This window comes from Schistocerca serialis, chromosome 5, assembly GCF_023864345.2.
Source record: "Schistocerca serialis cubense isolate TAMUIC-IGC-003099 chromosome 5, iqSchSeri2.2, whole genome shotgun sequence".
Taxonomy (NCBI): domain Eukaryota; kingdom Metazoa; phylum Arthropoda; class Insecta; order Orthoptera; family Acrididae; genus Schistocerca; species Schistocerca serialis.
In genome coordinates, this window is record NC_064642.1 from 16,722,052 (window position 1) to 16,742,143 (window position 20,092).

At 38.3% G+C, this 20,092-nt stretch overlaps 1 protein-coding gene across 1 annotated transcript in view; it reads right to left on the minus strand.

Annotated features, from left to right (window-relative positions):
- Positions 1-4,297: 4,297 nt before the first annotated feature.
- Positions 4,298-20,092, minus strand: part of LOC126481710 (cilia- and flagella-associated protein 47-like) — a 115,237-nt gene continuing 99,442 nt past the window's right edge. The window contains exons 4-5 of the mRNA XM_050105659.1: positions 5,017-5,250; positions 4,298-4,414 (exon numbers count right to left, since the gene is read on the minus strand). Of these exons, the coding sequence (XP_049961616.1) occupies positions 4,298-4,414; positions 5,017-5,250 (351 nt within the window). The remainder of the gene's footprint in view (positions 4,415-5,016; positions 5,251-20,092) is intronic.

The window sequence follows — 20,092 nt, forward strand, 5'->3', positions numbered from 1 at the left end:
CTTCCGCTTGCTTTGCACTCGATTCTAAACCGCAGGCAGTTTTTTGGATTACAAAAACCAGAAAAAAAGTCCGACTTAGATTTGAGTAAATACGGTAAGCTATTTCTGTCTGTTTTATAGAGAAATTTGCTTCTATTAATTTTTTTTCTGCTGAGGCAGTTAGTTTATTTGAAACAAAGTGTTTCATTCCGCACTATTATTAGCTACTTTCAACTTCTTTCAATTTCAAGTGCAAATTTTCATTTTCTGGGACGAATGACATTATACCACAATAAAAAACAAAACATGAGAATACAGTACTGGACCTCCAAGAAAATTGGTATCATGAAAACCACATGAAAAGCTAAATATCTGGTACTTCAGAGTGCATCTGGACATCGAAATGTGCAATTAGAGTGGAATGAAGCATTTTAGTATGGTTTACAAAATTCTGATGCTGCTGGTGTAGTCTTTGATGTCCTGCTCATTTTATGACACTGTAAGATCTCTTAATGCTATGTATGTACGAAGATACATAAACATTTGCTTGAAGCTGACTAAGTGGGCAAGTTTGGTCGGTAGTAAATATTTTGTTTCAAATATACTGACGTCTGTAGCAAAATTTTAGAAATCTGCCTTCTGTGAAAGTGTTTTTCAAAAACAAGGCACTTGTCTAGCACTTCCTCTAGGCCTGAAGTTATTTCTTAATTTGCGTTTATGTCTTAAATTTATAGAATGCCATTCTATGCTAAATTATAGACTGGCAGCATACCGTGTTTTATTGTTTTAATACCCCACATATTAATACCCCCAATATTTTTTCCTGGAGTAGAATATAAACTGTCAGTTATACAGTTTCCTTGCCTCACAGACAATCTTGTTAATTTTTTACACATTTTGAAATAGTCATGAAATTTATTGTCCTTTATTCCAGTATAAGCTACTTAAGAAACATTTTTTTTTTTTTTTCAAGGAATTTGTATTCCACCCTACTAGCTTTTTGGAGTGCTGTGTACATGTAAACGTGTTTGAAATGCTACATAACAATATTGCAGAGTATGAAATAAAAAAATAAATAAAAAATAAAAAAAAAATCTATCAAGTCACCCCTTATCAAAATTGTTACGGTACTTCGATCTGTGGAGTATAATTTTGAAATTTATTTATTTGTTTATTTATTTATTCATCTGTGGAACAATAAATATTGTATGGATGTTGTCAGATTACAACACATGAGCACACATTTACATTTACAATTAAACAGATTTCTCATATTTGTGTAGTTTTTATAACTAGTCATACACATTTATAATTACATAATATTTTGGTGATAATGTCATATGTTGCTAATAATCTACATCTATCTTAAATATTCTTTTACAGTATAACAACTTTTACTTACTAAAAAGGTTTTAAGCTTTTTTCTGAAAGTGAGGGGCTCATTTATTTCTTTAATTTCTTGTGGTAATTTGTTGTACAGTTTTATCCCATTGTAAAATACACTTTTTTGCGTCTTTGCCTTGTTCTTTCTATCTAGATGGAGGTGGTGACAAGCTCTTGTTTCATGGTCATGTATTAGGCTGTTTGTGTTGTACATGTTGAGATTTTTCTTAATGAACATTATGTTCTGAAAGATATACTCACAAGAAATAGTTAGAATTCCTAGCTTTCTAAATAATTCTAGACAGTGGGCCCTATTGTTGCTATTTGTTATAATCCTTATGGCTCTTTTTTGTACTTTGAACACAGTTTGTAGGTTACTGGCACTTGTTCCCCAAAACATGATCCCATAGCTGAGGACTGAGTGTAGATATCCGTAATATGTTATTTTAGGACAGGTATTATTGCATACCGGTGCAAGGATTCTGAGAGCATAGCATGCTGTGGATAATTTCTTTGCCAAAATGTTGACATGGTTTGTCCATTTCAGTTGGCTGTCTACATTCATCCCTAAGAATTTGATACTTGTTACATATTCTAATTCATTATTATTAACTTTTATTCTAGTGGCATTGTGTTTTTTGTTCAATTGGAAGTTAATATAGTTAGTTTTCTTTACATTTAGGGTTACTTTATTTTTTAATGACCAGTTGTGGACATCATTGAGAGCCTCGTTTGCTCTTTCTGACAGTTGTGTTGGATTTTCACCTGTTATTACTATGTTGCTGTCATCAGCAAAAAGTATTTTTTCGCCATGTCTGATACTTTGTGGGAAGTCGTTAATGTATATAAGAAACAATATTGGGCCTAATACACTTCCCTGTGGGACGTCTATATTCACATTTTCTGGGTCAGACAGGTGTTTTATAAGGGAATTGTTTGAAACTTGTGATATCTCAACTCGTTGAACTCTGTTTTCCAAGTATGATTTGAATCACTTCTTTGTCACACCTCTTATTCCTATTTGCCCTAATTTATGAAGTAAGATTTTGTGGTCAACTGTATCAAAGGACTTGGATAAGTCTAAAAAGATACCACTTACATTTTCACCTTTGTCCAGTGCTTCTAAAATTAGTTTAGTGAACTGTGCTATAGCATATTGTGTGCCTTTTGTGGGCCTAAAACCAAATTGGTCATTGGAAAGAAGATTATATTTATTCAAGTAATTTAGCAGTCTCTTTTTGACTAGTATTTCTATTATTTTAGAAATGATAGACAGTATAGAGATCGGCCTGTAGTTCTCTACATTTTCCACATCTCCGTTTTTAAGGATTGGTATAACTTTTGCTTGTTTTAGGTACTCCAGAAAGTATCCAGATTCGAAAGATTCATTAATTATGTCTGTTAATGGGCCCTTTATGGAATCTATACATTCTTTAATTACGCAGACTGGGATTTCATCAAGTCCTACTGAAGTTTTATTTTTTAGTTGGTGTACTACTAGTGCCACTTCCCTTTGTGTAGTTGGCAAGAGCACCAATGAGTTTGTTGGCTGGTTCTGAGTAGGTAAATCATACGTATCTGGAAATTTCTGCTGTAATTTTTTTGCAATACTACTGAAATATGACTTTACAAAATCAGCTAATTTTTTGGGGTACATCTTTGTTTTTAATATGTGAATTGAGGTCATTTTTAGCAGAGTTAGATGTTTCCTGTTTGACGATGTTCCAGGCTGCTTTGCTCTTGTTTTCATCTTCAAGTAATATTTTGTTGTTTGAAAGTTTTTTTGCGGCTAGCAACACCTTTCTGTAAATTTTCCTGTACTTTTTGTAGGATTGCAGAACTTCTTTTGCCAAGTACTGCTTCCTTTTTTGCATCCTTTATCTGGGTGGGATATGATAAAACAGCTGTTCTAAGTACAACACTGTATGTCCTCTCAACAACATGCCGTAGGGCTGCACATGGTCACGTGATGCCCCACCACACACGAAATTCCACCACAAATGCGACGAAAAGCATATGAGCAGAGCATGCACCAAGCACGGGCTACCTACATCATTGTTGCAGTACAGCCTGTCATCTAGTGCTGTCTGGTAACTGCTCAAACGAACCTACAACCTCACCCAACCGACGCTAGTGATTAAAGACTGTGAAACTTGTGTTCCAAAGATCCACTTCCTCCCCACATGATCAAAGTTAACAGCCTCCCTGAGTTGTTAAACGCAAAATCAAAGACAATATTTACATAAAATATTACATGTAATGAAATTATGGAAATTATGATTTTACATTCTGTTATAGGAGGGAGGGAGAGTATTATATTAAATCCGTACAACAGGGACTTCTGCTTATCGGTGGTAGATGCCAATACATTTTCTGTTTAATGAACTCTCCAATTCCATTTATTTATTTTTTTGTCATCTTCATTTTCTCAAGTATTGCATATCTTATGCACTTGTAAGGAGCTTTTGGGATTATTGTGTTCATCGGAGATACGAATTTGAAATTTCTTTCGCAATGTCATTTTTGTGTATATTTTCGAATTCCATTTCTTTCATTGGTTGACTTTTAAGAATGTTGATTATCCTACAACATACAAGATGTTTGTCTCATCAGTAACTGACAGGTATTTATGTAATTTAGCGTTACTGAATCACCAAAATTCATTATAAAATTACTTTTAAGAATAAATAATTGTTTTGTTTCTACAAAAATAGTTTATGTCCTTAATATCATTTCCTTTACAAATGTTAACATAGGCCTAGGTGTAAAAAACACATCACTGACCCTTTGTTTTAATGAGTGGTGATAATTTCACTTCAAAGAGTGTAGGAAGATTTTGAGGAATTGTAGTGGTGAACCAATGTGGGAAGTAAGTACTGGGACATCCGTTTCATGTAAGATGAAGTGAAATTTTATCTTGCCTATTGAAAGTGATTTAAACTATGTGTAATGTAAGTGTCAGCCTTTGTGAAGTCTCATTTTTGTGGATAAATAGAAATTCATTAGTCATGAAGCCAGTAATTATTTTGAAAGTGGCTTTTATATCCAGTCTCTTATGCCAATAATAAGAAACAGATGCACAGTCATCATGAAGTGGAAAATATAATGATAGGAATCTGCTTGAACAAACTAACATCGTTTTGGTAATATGTAAAACATGGGAAACAAGAAGAATGATGCTCCTATATATTTAAAGTCAAAGAGCTGAGCCATGAATTTTATAAAATATTTTGAATGAATATTTGCTTTTTTTTTTTTTTTTTTTTTTTTTTTTTTTCGAAGTAATGTAACAATTAGATCTGGAACATATTCTACAGGAGCATCTTGTAACATTTACTGATTATTATTTATCTGTCTAGTTAATCAGCTGAAGAAATGTTACTGTAAAACTTAAAATTTTCATAATTTTATGACCTTCATATTGTTTGAACTGATAGTTTTGGGCTGATTAGAATAGTACTCAAGTGGGAGATACAAATTTTTTTATTTATTTTTTGAAAATGCAGGCATTTGAAATGTTTTGACAAACATGTTGTTTGGAGATGTATAAAACAAGTATAAAATTATTATCATAATGCTTCAATCTCCTTTTCAATTAAAGTATTGTCTTGAACAATAAAAGGTATATCTGTGAAAATCTCTCTAGTTTCTTACCTTCATTGTATTATCTTTTTGACTAACACTTTCAATGAAATTAGGATTAATGCAGTACCCTTTCAAAAAGGCATGTGTTGTAAGGATGCAGTTATCAGCAATTGCAACTACCAACAGGTGAGTCCTAATTTCAAACTCGTCTTGAAATGTTATGACTGTCTTCAGTGAAACAGGTTTTTCACTTCTAAATGATACAGTAGGCCAAATGTAGCCCACTCCTTTCTCAATTTCAACCTGAAAGTAAACATTCCAACAGTGAGTACTGAGACTAAAAATGATAAAATTCAGTATTAATGTTCAATTTCTTGGAAGAACTAGTTTCTACTTAATTGCCAAGTGCTTATGGCTATAGATTTGTTAAATAAAATCTGTAGAAAATATTGATAGTGTAAACTGAAATGACTGTTTAGAAATACCTACAACTATTTTAATCGTGGATGAAAAATTCAAGAGAATTTACTATTTCAACATAAGGAACTGATATGGTGATTTATTGCTGGGTTTCAGATTATTCATACATGTTATTGTTGTTGTTGCTGTCTTCAGTCCTGAGACTGGTTTGATGCAGCTCTCCATGCTACTCTATCCTGTGCAAGATTCTTCATCTCCCCATACTAACTGCAACCTACATTCTTCTGAATCTGCTTATTGTATTTATCTCTTGGTCTCCCTCTACGATTTTTACGCTCCACGCTGCCCTCCAATGCTAAATTTGTGATCCCTTGATGCCTCAGAACATATCCTACCAACTGGTCCCTTCTTCTTGTCAAGTTGTGCCACAAACTCCTTTTCTCCCCAATCCTGTTCAATACCTCCTCATTAGTTATGTGATCTACCCATATAACCATCAGCATTCTTCTGTAGCACAACATTTCGAAAATCTTTATTCTCTTCTTGTCCAAATTAGTTATTGTCCGTGTTTCACTTCCATACATGGCTAGACTCCATACAAATACTTTCAGAAACGACTTCCTGACACTTCAATCAATACTCTATGTTAACAAATTTCTCTTCTTCAGAAACACTTTCCTTGCCATTGCCAGTCTACATTTCATATCCTCTCTACTTCGACCATCGTCAGTTATTTTGCTAACCAAATAGAAAAAACTCCTTTACTACTTTAAGTGTCTCATTTCCTAACCTAATTCCCTCAGCATCACCCGACTTAATTCGACTACATTCCATTATCCTCATTTTGCTTTTGTTGATGTTCAACTTATATCCTCCTTTCAAGACACTGGCCATTCCGTTCAACTGCTCTTCTAAGTCCTTTGCTGTCTCTGACAGAATTACAATGTCATTGGCAAACCTCAACATTTTTATTTCTTCTCCATGGATTTTAATACCTACTCCAAATTTTTCTTTTGTTTCCTTTACTGGTTGCTCAATATACAGACTGAATAGCATCGGGGAGAGGCTACAACCCTGTCTCACACCCTTCCCAACAACAGCTTCCCTTTTATGTCCCTCAACTGTTATAACTGTGATCTGGTTTCTGTACAAATTGTAAATAGCCTTTTGCTCCCTGTATTTTACCCCTGCCACCATCAGAATTTGAAAGAGAGTATTCCAGTCAACATTGTCAAAAGCTTTCTCTAAGTCTACAAATGCTAGAAATGTAGGTTTGCCTTTCCTTAATCTAGCTCCTAAGATAAGTCGTAGGGTCAGTATTGCCTCACGTTTTCCAATATTTCTATGAAATCCATACTAATCTTCCCCGAGGTCGGCTTCTACCAATTTTTCCATTCGTCTGTAAAGAACTCGCATTAGTATTTTGCAGCTGTGACTTATTAAACTGATAGTTCAGTAATTTTCACAACTGTCAACACCTGCTTTCTTTGGGATTGGAATTATTATATTCTTCTTGATGTCTGAGGGTATTTCGCCTGTCTCATACATCTTGCTCACCAGATGGTAAGAGTTTTGTCAGGACTGGCTCTCCCAAAGCCGTCAGTAGTTCTAATGGAATGTTGTCTACTCCTGGGGCCTTGTTTCGACTCAGGTTTTTCAGTGCTCTGTCAAACTCTTCATGCAGTATCGTATCTCCCATTCCATCTTCATCTACATCCTCTTCCATTTCAATAATATTGTCCTCAAGAACATCGCCCTTCTATAGACCCTCTATATACTCCTTCCACCTTTCTGCTTTCCCTTCTTTGCTTAGAAATGGGTTTCCATCTTTAACTCTGTACAACCTCTGGTTTAGTCAATTTATCCAGGTCCCATCTCCTTAAATTCCCACCTTTTTGCAATTTCTCAGTTTTAATCTACAGTTCATAACCAATAGATTGTGGTCAGAATGCACATCTGCCCATGGAAATGTCTTACAATTTAAAACCTGGTTCCTAAATCTCTGTCTTACCATTATATAATCTATCTGATACCTTCTAGTATCTCCAGGATTCTTCCATGTATACAACCTTCTTTTATGATTCTTGAACCAAGTGTTAGCTATGATTAAGTAGTGCTCTCTGCAAAATTCTACCAGGCGGCTTCCTCTTTCATTTCTGTCCCCCAATCCATATTCACCCACTATGTTTCCTTCTCTCCCTTTTCCTACTCTCGAATTCCAGTCACCCATGACTATTAAATTTTCGTCTCCCTTCACTACCTCAATAATTTCTTTTATCTCATCATACATTTCATCAATTTCTTCATCATCTGCAGAGCTAGTTGGCTTATAAACTTGTACTACTATAGTAGGCATGGGCTTCATGTCTATCTTGGCCACAATAATGCATTCACTATGCTGTTGGTAGTAGCTTACCCACACTCCCATTTTTTTATTCATTATTAAACCTACTTCTGCATTACCCCTATTTGATTTTGTATTTATAACCCTGTATTCACCTGACCAAAAGTCTTGTTCCTCCTGTCACTGAACTTCACTAATTCCCACTATATCTAACTTCAACCTATCCATTTCCCTTTTTAAATTTTCCAACCTACCTGCCCGATTAAGGGATCTGACATTCCACGCTCCGATCTGTAGAACGCCAGTTTTCTTTCTCCTGATAATGACGTCCTCTTGAGTAGTCCCCGCCCGGAGATCCGAATGGGGGACTATTTTACCTCTGGAATATTTTACCCAAGAGGACGCCATCATCATTTAACCATACAGTAAAGCTGCATGCCCTTGGGAAAAATACATAATGTATACATTAAGAAGTGGAAGAAGCCCTTAAAAAATTATTCTGTGCATTACGTAACAATAAATTTGTTATTATACTTTTCATTCATATCATCTACATGTGACCTAGAAAAAGAGCGGAGAAGGCGACACTTTGAAAAAAAAAAACTGCAGCTTCCTCACTTTAAGTAAATAGGTGCCATTTATCTTCACTTGGTAGTATAATATTTACTTACATACATTGGTAACTTTCAAATAAAATAGTTACCTTGACCGACAGGATAAAACAAAATTCTCTTTACAGTCTTTTTGGACAGATGACTTACACCAAAAGAAGAAAAAAAATTCTTATAAACATTGGGCAGTAAAATGCATACCTTACAAGCTATGAGCCCTTGCTATCTCAAGGCTGTGAAAAACATTTCTTCTACTGCAAGCTCTTTGCTCTTTCTGTTTTTAGAGGAGTTTGTATAAACTGAAGCAAGAAAATGTATCCATTAAAATGTGCTCTAAAATCCATACTTTAATTGCTATGAGAACTTGCTCATCTTCACTAGAAACACATCTCTTCTATTGAACAAATGCTCATACCTCTTAAGGTATTGTACAGGGACATCCTCCTGTAGCATTACTTTTCCTCAACAGTAGTTGTTGATACCAGAAATATTTTTCAAATTTTGGACAGGTCAATCAATATCATCTCAATTATTCATTTTAAAAATTCATATAATTTTATACACAATATGTTATATTTCAAACTAAATTTATGAAAAGAATTACTTTATTTTTGTTGTTACAATTGATATGTAGTAGCTCTGAAAGTACGGTTAAAATTTTGTTTTACAAACATCTGAAAATTACAAACTATTTGGCACACTAGAAATTTCTATTATTAATTATGCAATGTAGTATTGTTTGTTACGTTTATTTCCGGATTCATTTATAAAATAATAATCTAAACTAATAAAAATTCATTTGTCAAGAAAAATTGTAAACCCTTTGGAATAATGTTATTACCACAGAGTTATGTAGTAGTAAGCATGCCTCGGATGTGATCAGACCTATTTTAGTATTTTGGACAAACAATGTAATTTGTTATTGTTGCTGTGGTCTTCATTCCAGAGACTTGTTTGTTGCAGCCCTACATCCTACTCTATCCTGCACAAGCTTCTTCGTCTCCACGTAAGCCACATCCTTCCGAATCTGCTTTTTGCATTTGTCTCTCGATCTCCCTCAATGATTTTTATCTTTCATACTGCCTTCCAATATTAAATTGGCGATCCCTTAATGCCTCAGAACATGTCCTACTAACTAATCCCTTCTTCTAGTCAAGTTGTGCCACAAATTCCTCTTCTCCCCAATTCTATTCAGTACTGCCTCATTACTTACTTTATCTACACATCTGATCTTCACCATTTTTCTGTAGCACCACATTTCAAAAGCTTTTATTCTCATCTAGTCAAAATTACTTATCGTCCATGTTTCATTTCCATACATGCCTACACTCCATACATATACTTCAAAACTATTTATCGTCCATGTTTCGCTTCCATACATGGCTTTACTCCATACAAATACTTTCAGAAATGACTTTCTGACACTTCAATCTATACTTGATGTTAACAAATTTCTCTTCTTCAGAAACACTTTCCTTACCATTGCCAGTCTACATTTTATATCCTCTCTACTTAAACCATCATCAGTTATTTTGTTCCCCAAACAGCAAAACTCATCTACTACTATAAGTCACTCATTTCCTAATCTAATTCTCTCAGATCACCTGATTTAATTCGGCTTCATTCCATTAACCTCATTTTGCTTCTGTTGATGTTCATCTCAAATCCTCCTCTCAAGACACTGTCCATTCTGTTCAACTGCTCTTCCAGATCCTTTGCGGTCTCTGATAGATTTACAATGTCATCAGCAAACTGGAAAGTTTATATTTCCTCTCCATGGATTTTAATTCCTTCTCCAAATTTTACTTTTGTTTCCTTTACTGATTGCTCAATATACATGTGAATAACATCAGGGATAGGCTGCAATCCTGTCTCACTACCTTTCCAACTACTGCTTCCCTTTCATGCCCTGCAACTCTTATAACTGCCATCTAGTTTCTGTACAAGTTGTAAATATTCTTTTGCTCCCTGTATGTGACCACTGCCACATTCAGAATTGTAAAGACAGTTTTCCAGTAACATTGTCCAAGTCTTTCTCTAGGCCTAGAAATGCTAGAAATACAGGTTTGCTTTTCTTAATCTATCTTCTAAGATAAGTAGGAGAGTCAGTATTGCCTCACATGTTCCGACATTTCTACAGAATCCAAACAGGTCCTCCCCGAGGTAGGCTACTACCAGTTTTTCCATTCATCTGTAAAGAATTCGCATTAGTATTTTGCAGCCATGACTTATTAATCTGGTAGTTTGGTAATCTTCACTCCTGTCAACACCTGCTTTCTTTGGGATTGGAATTACAATCTTCTTCTTGATGTGTGATGGTATTCCGCCTGTCTTGTACATCTTGCTCACTAGATGGTAGAGTTTTGTCAGTGCTGACCCTCCCAAGGCTATCATTAGTTCTAATGGAATGTTGTCTACTTCCAGGAACTTGTTTCAACTAAGGGATTTCAGTTTTCTGTCAAATTCATCATGCAGTATCATACACTATGTGACCAAAAGTATCCTGTCACCTGGCCAAAAATGACTTACAAGTTTGTGGCACCCTCCGTCAGTAATGTTGGGATTCAATATGGCGCTGGCCCACCCTTGGCCTTGATGACAACTTCCACTCTTGCATGCATATGTTTAATAATGTGCTGGAAGGTTTCTTGGGGTATGACAGCCCATTCTCCACGGAGTGCTGCATTGAGGGGAGGTATCGATGTCAGTTGGTGAGGTCTGGTACGAAGTTGGCATCCCAAAATTACCCAAAGATGTTCTATAGGATTCATGTCAGGACTCTGTGGCGGCCAGCCCATTACAGGGATGTTATTGCCGTGCAACCATTCTGCCACAGGCTGCGCATTACGATAAGGTGTCTGATCGTATTGAAAGATGCAGTCTCCACCCCCGAATTGCTCTTCAACAGTGGAAGCAATAAGGTGCTTAAAACATCAATGTAGGCCTGTGCTCTGATAGTGCCATGCAAAACTACAAGGGGGCAAGCTCCCTTTATGAAAAACATGACCACACCACAACACCACTGCATAATGCATAAGGCGCAGTAGTCAAAAACAAATTCCAGTGTCTGCACCATCATAGTTTATGTTGAGTAATATTTATTTGAAGAAGCTACTTAAACAGTAGCAAGAAAGTAGGAAAAATTCCTACTTCCATTTTTTCAATACTTCACTGTATCATTGCCTGGATTGGCTGGCTACTGTTAGTACATATTTTAAACCACTATATGAACTTGGAACTGAGTTTTCCTAGTTTCAGTATAATACTATTCATACTGAATTTCTTTCTAACTGCTGGGTAAGATCTTAGGAAAAGAATTGAATAGTCTAATTTACTTTTCCATTAGACATAACACATGGTCAAATCTTGTAGGAACCATAACTCTATTGATTAGCTTTTCGTATTAAAAGAACTATCCTCCTATAGTGTATTTTATTTGGAAACTAAACTAAATTTAGTAAGAGGGTTGTATGTGTGAACATAGAGATTGGGTTTTCTGTTATTTAGGCAAAAGCATACAAAATTACAATAGTAGCAGTAGGGTTATATGTCCTAATTATACGAATATGGACTGCACTTTGAAAGAATTTTGTAAGCACCAACTTAAAAAACTAGCACACCTTGACAATCAATTTGATGAAATGACCTTGACTGATGCACTTAAAAGGAGATTACCTGAAAGACTGCAGTGGGATTTAATACATGGAACTGACAATTGTTGAACAGTTTTAAGATACGTTGACAGGCTGTATAGGGCAGTAGAATGAAGTATGTACCATAATAATCAAAATGACAGAAATAACAATGGGAGTAGTACAGAAACAGAGATAACGGTAACTTCTGTCAGGATCAAAGTGTCAACAGAGAGAGAAAGTTTGAACATCAGCAGGATAGGAATAATGGGGATAACCATGGGCATTTTAATAGAAGAAACAATCACAGAACTAACTTCTCATGAAACGGTAGTTCACCTCAATGAAGGTCCACAGTTTTGGGCTGAAGAAACATAACAAGCACAGAACCCCAAGTTACACTTGGACAGTAATAACAGTGTTAATTATACGGCACATGAATCTGAAATTGAACAGAAGGAATATCAGATTTCTTATTTATATTTTGATCAGAAGTTTTGGGATACTACCTTTAATTATGGTGGTGTAAGTGCTAATCACAAACCAGAATGTGAGAGTTGTGGGAATTTTGATGTAGTGTATACTAATGATTTATTCTCTGGGTCAGGAAACACCATTACTGATGCAGGTAAATCAGGTGATGACTGTATTTTATCTGAGCTAGGTGGTATTTTTGATGTAGATGTGAATGAGAACTACAGAATAACTGAGGTTGGTAAGTCTTGGTGGCTTATTGCAAATGAATGTAGGTGAGGTAAGTGACTTTGACAGTGATGAATCTTGTATTGTTAGTGATGCTATTGATGAAGTAATTTTGGAGGAATATGATGATGATCCCAAAGAAAGCAGGTGTTGACAGATGTGAAAATTACCGAACAATCAATTTAATAAGCCACAGCTGCCAAATACTAACACGAATTCTTTACAGACGAATGGAAAAACTAGTAGAAGCCAACTTCGGGGAAGATCAGTTTGGATTCCATACTAATACTGGAACACGTGAGTCAATACTGACCTTACGACTTATCTTAGAAGAAAGATTAAGGAAAGGCAAATGTACATTTCTAGCATTTGTAGACTTAGAGAAAGCTTTTGACAATGTTGACTGGAATACTCTCTTTCAAATTCTTAAGGTGGCAGGGGTAAAATACAGGGAGCGAAAAGCTATTTATAATTTGTACAGAAACCAGCTGGCAGTTATAAGAGTCGAGGGACATGAAAGGGAAGCAGTTGTTGGGAAGGGAGTAAGACAGGGTTGTAGCCTCTCCCCGACATTATTCAATCTGTATATTGAGCAAGCAGTAAAGGAAACAAAAGAAAAATTCGGAGTGGGTATTAAAATCGATGCAGAAGAAATAAAAACTTTGAGGTTCGCCCATGACATTGTAATTCTGTCAGAGACAGCAAAGGACTTGGAAGAGCAGTTGAATGGAATGGATAGTGTCTTGAAAGGAGGATATAAGATGAACATCAACAAAAGCAAAACAAGGATAATGGAATGTAGTCAAATTAAGTCGGGTGATGCTGAGGGAATTAGATTAGGAAATGAGACACTTAAAGTAGTAAAGGAGTTTTGCTATTTGGGGAGCAAAATAACTGATGAAAGTCGAAGTAGAGAGGATATAAAATGTAGACTGGCAATGACAAGGAAAGCGTTTCTGAAGAAGAGAAATTTGCTAACATCGAGTATAGATTTAAGTGTCAGGAAGTCATTTCTGTAAGTATTTGTATGGAGAGTAGCCATGTATGGAAGTGAAACATGGACGATAAATAGTTTGGACAAGAAGAGAATAGAAGCTTTCAAAATGTGGTGCTACAGAAGAATGCTGAAGATTAGATGGGTAGATCACATAACTAACGAGGAGGTATTGAATAGAATTGGGGAGAAGAGGAGTTTGTGGCACAACTTGACAAAAAGGAGGGACCGGTTGGTAGGACATGTTCTGAGACATGAAGGGGTCACAAATTTAGCATTGGAGGGCAGCGTGGAGGGTAAAAATCGTAGAGGGAGACCAAGAGATGAATACACTAAGCAGATTCAGAAGGATGTAGGTTGCAGTAGGTACTGGGAGATGAAGAAGCTTGCACAGGATAGAGTAGCATGGAGAGCTGCATCAAACCAGTCTCAGGACTGAAGACCACAACAACAACAACAACATGATGATGATGAGTATTAGCTATTTGTGGAGTTTAATAATAATGAAATGTCAGAGTTATGTGTGAATGATATTGACAATACAGATAATGTAAGTGATTTTTTAAAATGAGGGTCATGGAATACCAGTCCAGTGATAACACTTTTTCGTTAATGTTATGCAGAGTAATGATCCAAACAGCATAGGTGAGGTATCTGTGAGCCTGGAGAATAAAGGTGAAAAGTTTTTGAAATATGTTTTGGACCAGATTGATGATAATATAGATAAAGGTGCATTCTGGAATGAGTTAGCTGTGGTTAGTCAGAATTTGTAACACCAAATTGTGGAATGAACTTAAAGAGGATCTAGGCAGGAAGTGTAATTTTGACAGTGTGGCATCAATCCACAGATCGATAGGCCAGAACATCATATGTGTATTATGTCTTCCAGTTGACCTTTGTGTTGTATACTTCCGGGACCTCAGTTCCTGCCTAGTCTTCGACCTGTAAATTTGTCGTGTAATAAAAGTATTGATGATTAGAAGAGAGAACCATGGTCATTACCTTACCACCTTGATATCTCCTTCAGTGGTGAACCCGAAGTTCGAATAATCCGTGAAACCGAGTACAAAGTGACTACTGTGCCAGCTTCCGCGTTCTGCATGGACCTTTGACCACTTCGCAATGGCCTTCCACAACACGCCGCCACTGCCGCCCGGTTTTCACCAGCAACAGCAACTAAATTCAAGCATGCCAGCTGTAGTCGGTGCCCGATGTGAATTTCTGCAATCCTATAGCCTCGAGAACCCAGGGACCTCGTCAGGTGCAATGGTTTTCAACGTGATGCTAGCAGTCTCTGACTCCAGCTTTGTTAGCCCTGAAGTGCTTCAGTTTTCGCCAGACAGCAGTACAAGAAACCACTACACACTGATACCGAACTTTAATGCAAGTACTGTAAAAAGTAGGGAGCATAATTTTCATAATGTGCCACAACAGGACACCTTTTTGAATGTGCAAGCTCCACGTGTGTATCACCCCGCACCGGTTGCACCCTATGTGAATGATATTTGCCAGCCTGTTACTCCGAGTGTTCATCAGTGCAGTAATTTGAGTGCGTCAGGTTCCACCAAGCTCATTAGTGACTCTGTGATGGACAATTTCGCTGCAGATGAAGAGTACCAGTTGCATAACAACCTGTCGAGCAACCACCGTGACCACTTTAACCTTCCGTGCAACAACCGGTCCTGCTTCGATCCATGCCAGGCTTCTTGCTAATGGATTTTGCTTCCCCTCCAGCCGGCATGTCTGCTACCTCTCTACCACACTCACGACACAGAGTTAACTTTGACTTACCTACTCCTGCATCCGTGAGTGGCTGCCCACTTTCTTCGACCGCCAGTTCATCGAATCTACCGAAACTCCCGGCATTCAAACCTGCCCACCTGGAATTCTGGTTCAACCTGGTCGAGCAAACTTTCAGTGTCTGTGCACTTGATGAAAATGCCCATTTCACATGCCTCATGAACCACCTCTATGACCGTGTTGACTTAATTTATGACCTGAAAGTCACCTCCTCAGAACGAGAAGTACACTGCGGCTTAACAAGCAATACTGGAACGTGTCTCCAAGACAAGAAGAGAAAACGTTCGACAGCTCGTCTATGAAGAATGCCTCGGCAACAGATCTCCATCCCAGCAGTGGTGATGCCTATGACTTCTTGTCGGTGAATGCAACATGCCAGATGCCACACTTACCGAGATTTGGATGGAAAAGCTGCCTCTGTCTGTCCAAATGGCCATCTCCGCTTACAAAGATAGACCAAATAGCGAATGCTTGCACACCACCACCGAGCTTACTCCGCTCTACTATGTGAACACTGTGCCCAGCAGTCTGGCAGCTATGCCAGTTTCCAACCACAAACATGGCTCCAACGTGGACGCCCCACTAAACCTAAGTCTGTCAAGCTCGCTGCACTACAGGCACCTTCACGTTGGCACAATAACAGCACATCTAACTCCATGGAAGACTCTGGGCTGCTGCTGTCTGACCACTCGCAGGTGCAGACGTCTGCCCATAAATACTGTTTCTTCCATGCAAAATTCTCGGAACAAGCATGCAATTGCAAACCACCGTGCTCCTACCCAAACTTCAACCACAGGTAGGCAGCGGCGCCACCTCCTGTGATAAAAACAACAGGCGCCATCCCACGCTCCATTCTGTGTCCAACACTAATGCTTCTAATGCTTTGAATGGGCAAGTATACATCCACGACTTGAACTCTGGCACAAACTTTCTCATCGACATGGGTGCAGATGTTTCCCTATTTCCATCTCGTCTTGCTACCAAAAAGATCCGACTGCACAAATCTGTCATATGTGCTGTAAACTCATCTAGTTTGTTGTGCCTAGGTTCTACTTCATATTCAATGTCCCTCTCACCTGAGTGCAAACTGAAATGGTCCTTCCTGGTGGCTGACATCGACAATCCCATTTTGGGCATCGACTTTCTATGACACCACAAACTGTGGCCTGACCTTGTCAAGAATAAGTGCCTCACAGAGCGTGTTGAGTCTACACACCTGTGCTTGGAACAACTTGAGCTACGCCGTTGCCTCAACGACTTAAGTAATGAGTTATCTTTGGCATGGCAGCAGCTTGCAGCAGACGACACCTCAGGAACACACAAGGTTAGTCGGTCCCACTACAGTGTTATCGCGCTTGAGTGCATTTGTGACTGTGTGCCACATAAACTGTACATTGTCAACACTCCTGCCAGTTCTAACTGTGTTAATTCAAAAGCATATTCATCCCCCTCCTCGGATGGGCAGCTAACTTCCCAGGCGCAGGTTAATGTTTTTGATTTACCGCCATCAGCTGTTCATTCACGCCCACTTCCACCACCAAGCTCGACAGTGGCACCTTCGGTTACTAATAAGCAGTGTACCAACCTTGTTTCACGTAGCTCACTTGTTTGTCACTCCCAGCTGCCCAACAGTTGGAACTTATGCAAACTTTTGCCGTCCACGCCACAACCCAGCCTAGCGGCCGCTGTGCACACTATACCACAGACAGTTGTTTCATGGACTGTGTCGCACGTTTCCTTGGTTACAGATGGCACCACCCACAAATTTCGCTTGCTAACCATGCCGTCTCAAGTGAGAACTCATGAAAGTGGCTCGCGAACAAATAGACGATCTCTTAACAGCCGGCATCATTGAACCATCTGCCGGTTGCTGGGCCTCACCTATCCACTTTTTCACAGAAAGCAATGGCACCTGGCATATGGTTGGCGACTATACTAAGTTGAACGCTCATACTATCATAGACAAGTACCCGGTTCCTAACATTGTGGATTTTAACCATACTCTTGCAGGCGCCAGATATTTCTCGGTAGTGGACTGTAGGAGGGCCTATCATCAAATTCCGATGGCACCAGAGGATATTGAAAAGACAGCTGTTACAACACCTTTCAGCCTTTTCTGGTACTTGTTCATGCCCTCTGGCCTCCGCATATATTCCCAAGGCGCTCGACACTTGCGAATTTGTGTTCCTTCGCGACGACACTGTAAAAGCCCCGTTACAGCCCACTTACATAGGCCCATACAGAGTTGTCAAACGAACCAGTAACACAATGGACATCGTAATTAAGGGCTCAGTAACTACTGTCTCCCTCAACAGGGTTAAACCTGCTCACATCGTGTTTTCCCCTACCTCATCCTCCGTTGAAGAGACCACACTGCCTGGCCACCCTTGGACTTCTTCCTCTGCTTATGATTCGAGTAAACTCATGCCTCCACCGGCCCCATCAACAAGCCCACAATCATTCCGGGGTTTTCTGCCTCCCGGCTCCCATAGCAGAGGCCCCAGCTCCCAGGGCTCTAATATAACAGTTCCATCTTCGTGCAGCAGCACACCACACCGCTCTTCTAACCGGTGCAGCCCGCAGGTTCCTGCCACGCCCACTCAGACCTCACCATCTGACACTCACTCCTCTACTCGCAGCACACTGCCCTCACTGTGCTTCAGTTTCCCCACCCCACCAACTCAGCATACCTCTCTGTTAGCAGGCGCCACTTATGAGCTCTCTACCCATGTTCATCGTAATGACATTTGTGGTTTATCTGTCATCGTTAGTGGTGATATCGCATTAGTGCTGCTTGCGTGTGACAATTCATGTGACTCATTTGGTGGTGTGTCAAAACGTGTAGTGAAGCGTTTCAAAATCTCTCGAGTGCTACATGTGGCAACCTAAGTGCTTACATTAGGCCAAGTGGAAAGATGATCATTAGGTTCACTGCCGACAACACCCTTCCACACCAGCACTCCCGCACCGGCCAACGACTACGACCACTGACAACCCACATGGCCCGTGCCATTAGACGCAGAAGAACTCACTGTAACCCACTTAAACTCTCGCCAATCCCCCCCCCCCCCCCTCCCTCAGCCTTTTGGTTCGTACTCCATACTGGAAGGGGGGGGGGGCTATGTGGCATCGATCCATGGATCAATAGACCAGAACATCATATGTGTATTATGTCTTCAACTTGATCTTTGTTTTGCATACTTCCAGGACCTCAGTTCCTGCCCAGTCTCCGACCTGTACGTTTGTCGTGTAATAAAAATATTGATGATTAGAAGAGAGAACCGTGTTCATGACCTTACCACCTAGATATCTCCTTCAACAGTAATGTGTTATGTGTTCCTTCTGTAGCTTCTTGTTACAGAAGTGTCATGGAATCTATTCATTGTGTTAAACTTTTACCTGACAACATAAGTAACCAAAGTAATGCTATGATAAGCTGTAAAAAGTTGATAAAAGCCTGTGAAGACAATGTGAATGTAGGATTCTGTGAAATTGAAATTGATGTTTTGCATGACGTGTCTGACAACAGAGAAGATGATTCAGATTTTGGATGTCCTAATATTTGCTAGTAGAGTATTGCAGAAACATGAAAAGACATAAATAGTACCTGAGGAAGAACTTTTGGCTGTACATGGTGTGTTCAACAAATTTAAAAATTCTTTACTATGTCACAAAATCATCATCTGTACAAAGCATTATGTTAAATCTAGGTGTGTAAGCTGTACCATAACAGAATTATTCCTTGGTCCTTGTTTTTACAGCAGTTCAATTATGCAATCAGATACTTTAAGGGCACAGACAATGTAGTTGCTGATGCTTCATCTAGGCTACCTTTAGGGAGTGAATTATCTAACAACTTTGGAGAAGGAGAGAAAGAGTTTAAAATTATGTAATTGAAAGGTGTAAAAGAGGAAAAACAGACCTTGAAAATGTGCAAAGACATGTGCAAGAATCAAAATCATGATCAAAATTGGAAATTGGTTAAGAGCATGTTGGGTAAGAAAGAAGGAGAAAAGACTGAACAATATTAAATGGTACACAAGGGTATTTTATTCAGGAGACATAAGACAGACTCAGATGATTGCTAACTATTTTGACTGGAACAATGTGCTGATACTTTAATTACTTATACACATGAGAATTTTGGGCATTGTGTATCAACCAAATGCACACAAAAGATTCAGGAGAACATCTATTTTTATAGCATAGGAAGGAGATGAAAAAGAAGATTGACAGATGTGACAGATGTCAAAGCGTGAAGCTAAGTAGCCAAACAAGTAGAGGACAAATGCAAAACATACTGCCTAATGGTAAACTAGATATTGTATCTGTGGAATTTATGGACTTTTTCATAGGTCTAAGGGTGGATTTTGTTATGTTTTTGTAATGTTTGATGTATTTTTGGAGTTCAAAAAGCTGTTTCCTCTTAAGAAAGCTATCAGTAAGCCAACCATCCCTAAAATTGAAAACACATATTATCATCAAGTGGTTATTCCTAAAACAATTTTATCTGACTACAGTTCTCATTTACATCATAAGTTTGAAAAGATTTTGTTGATCATACAAAAACAAGGCATATTCTAACCTTGGTGTACCATCTATCAAATAACCCTGCAGAAAGATATATGAGAGAAATTGGAAG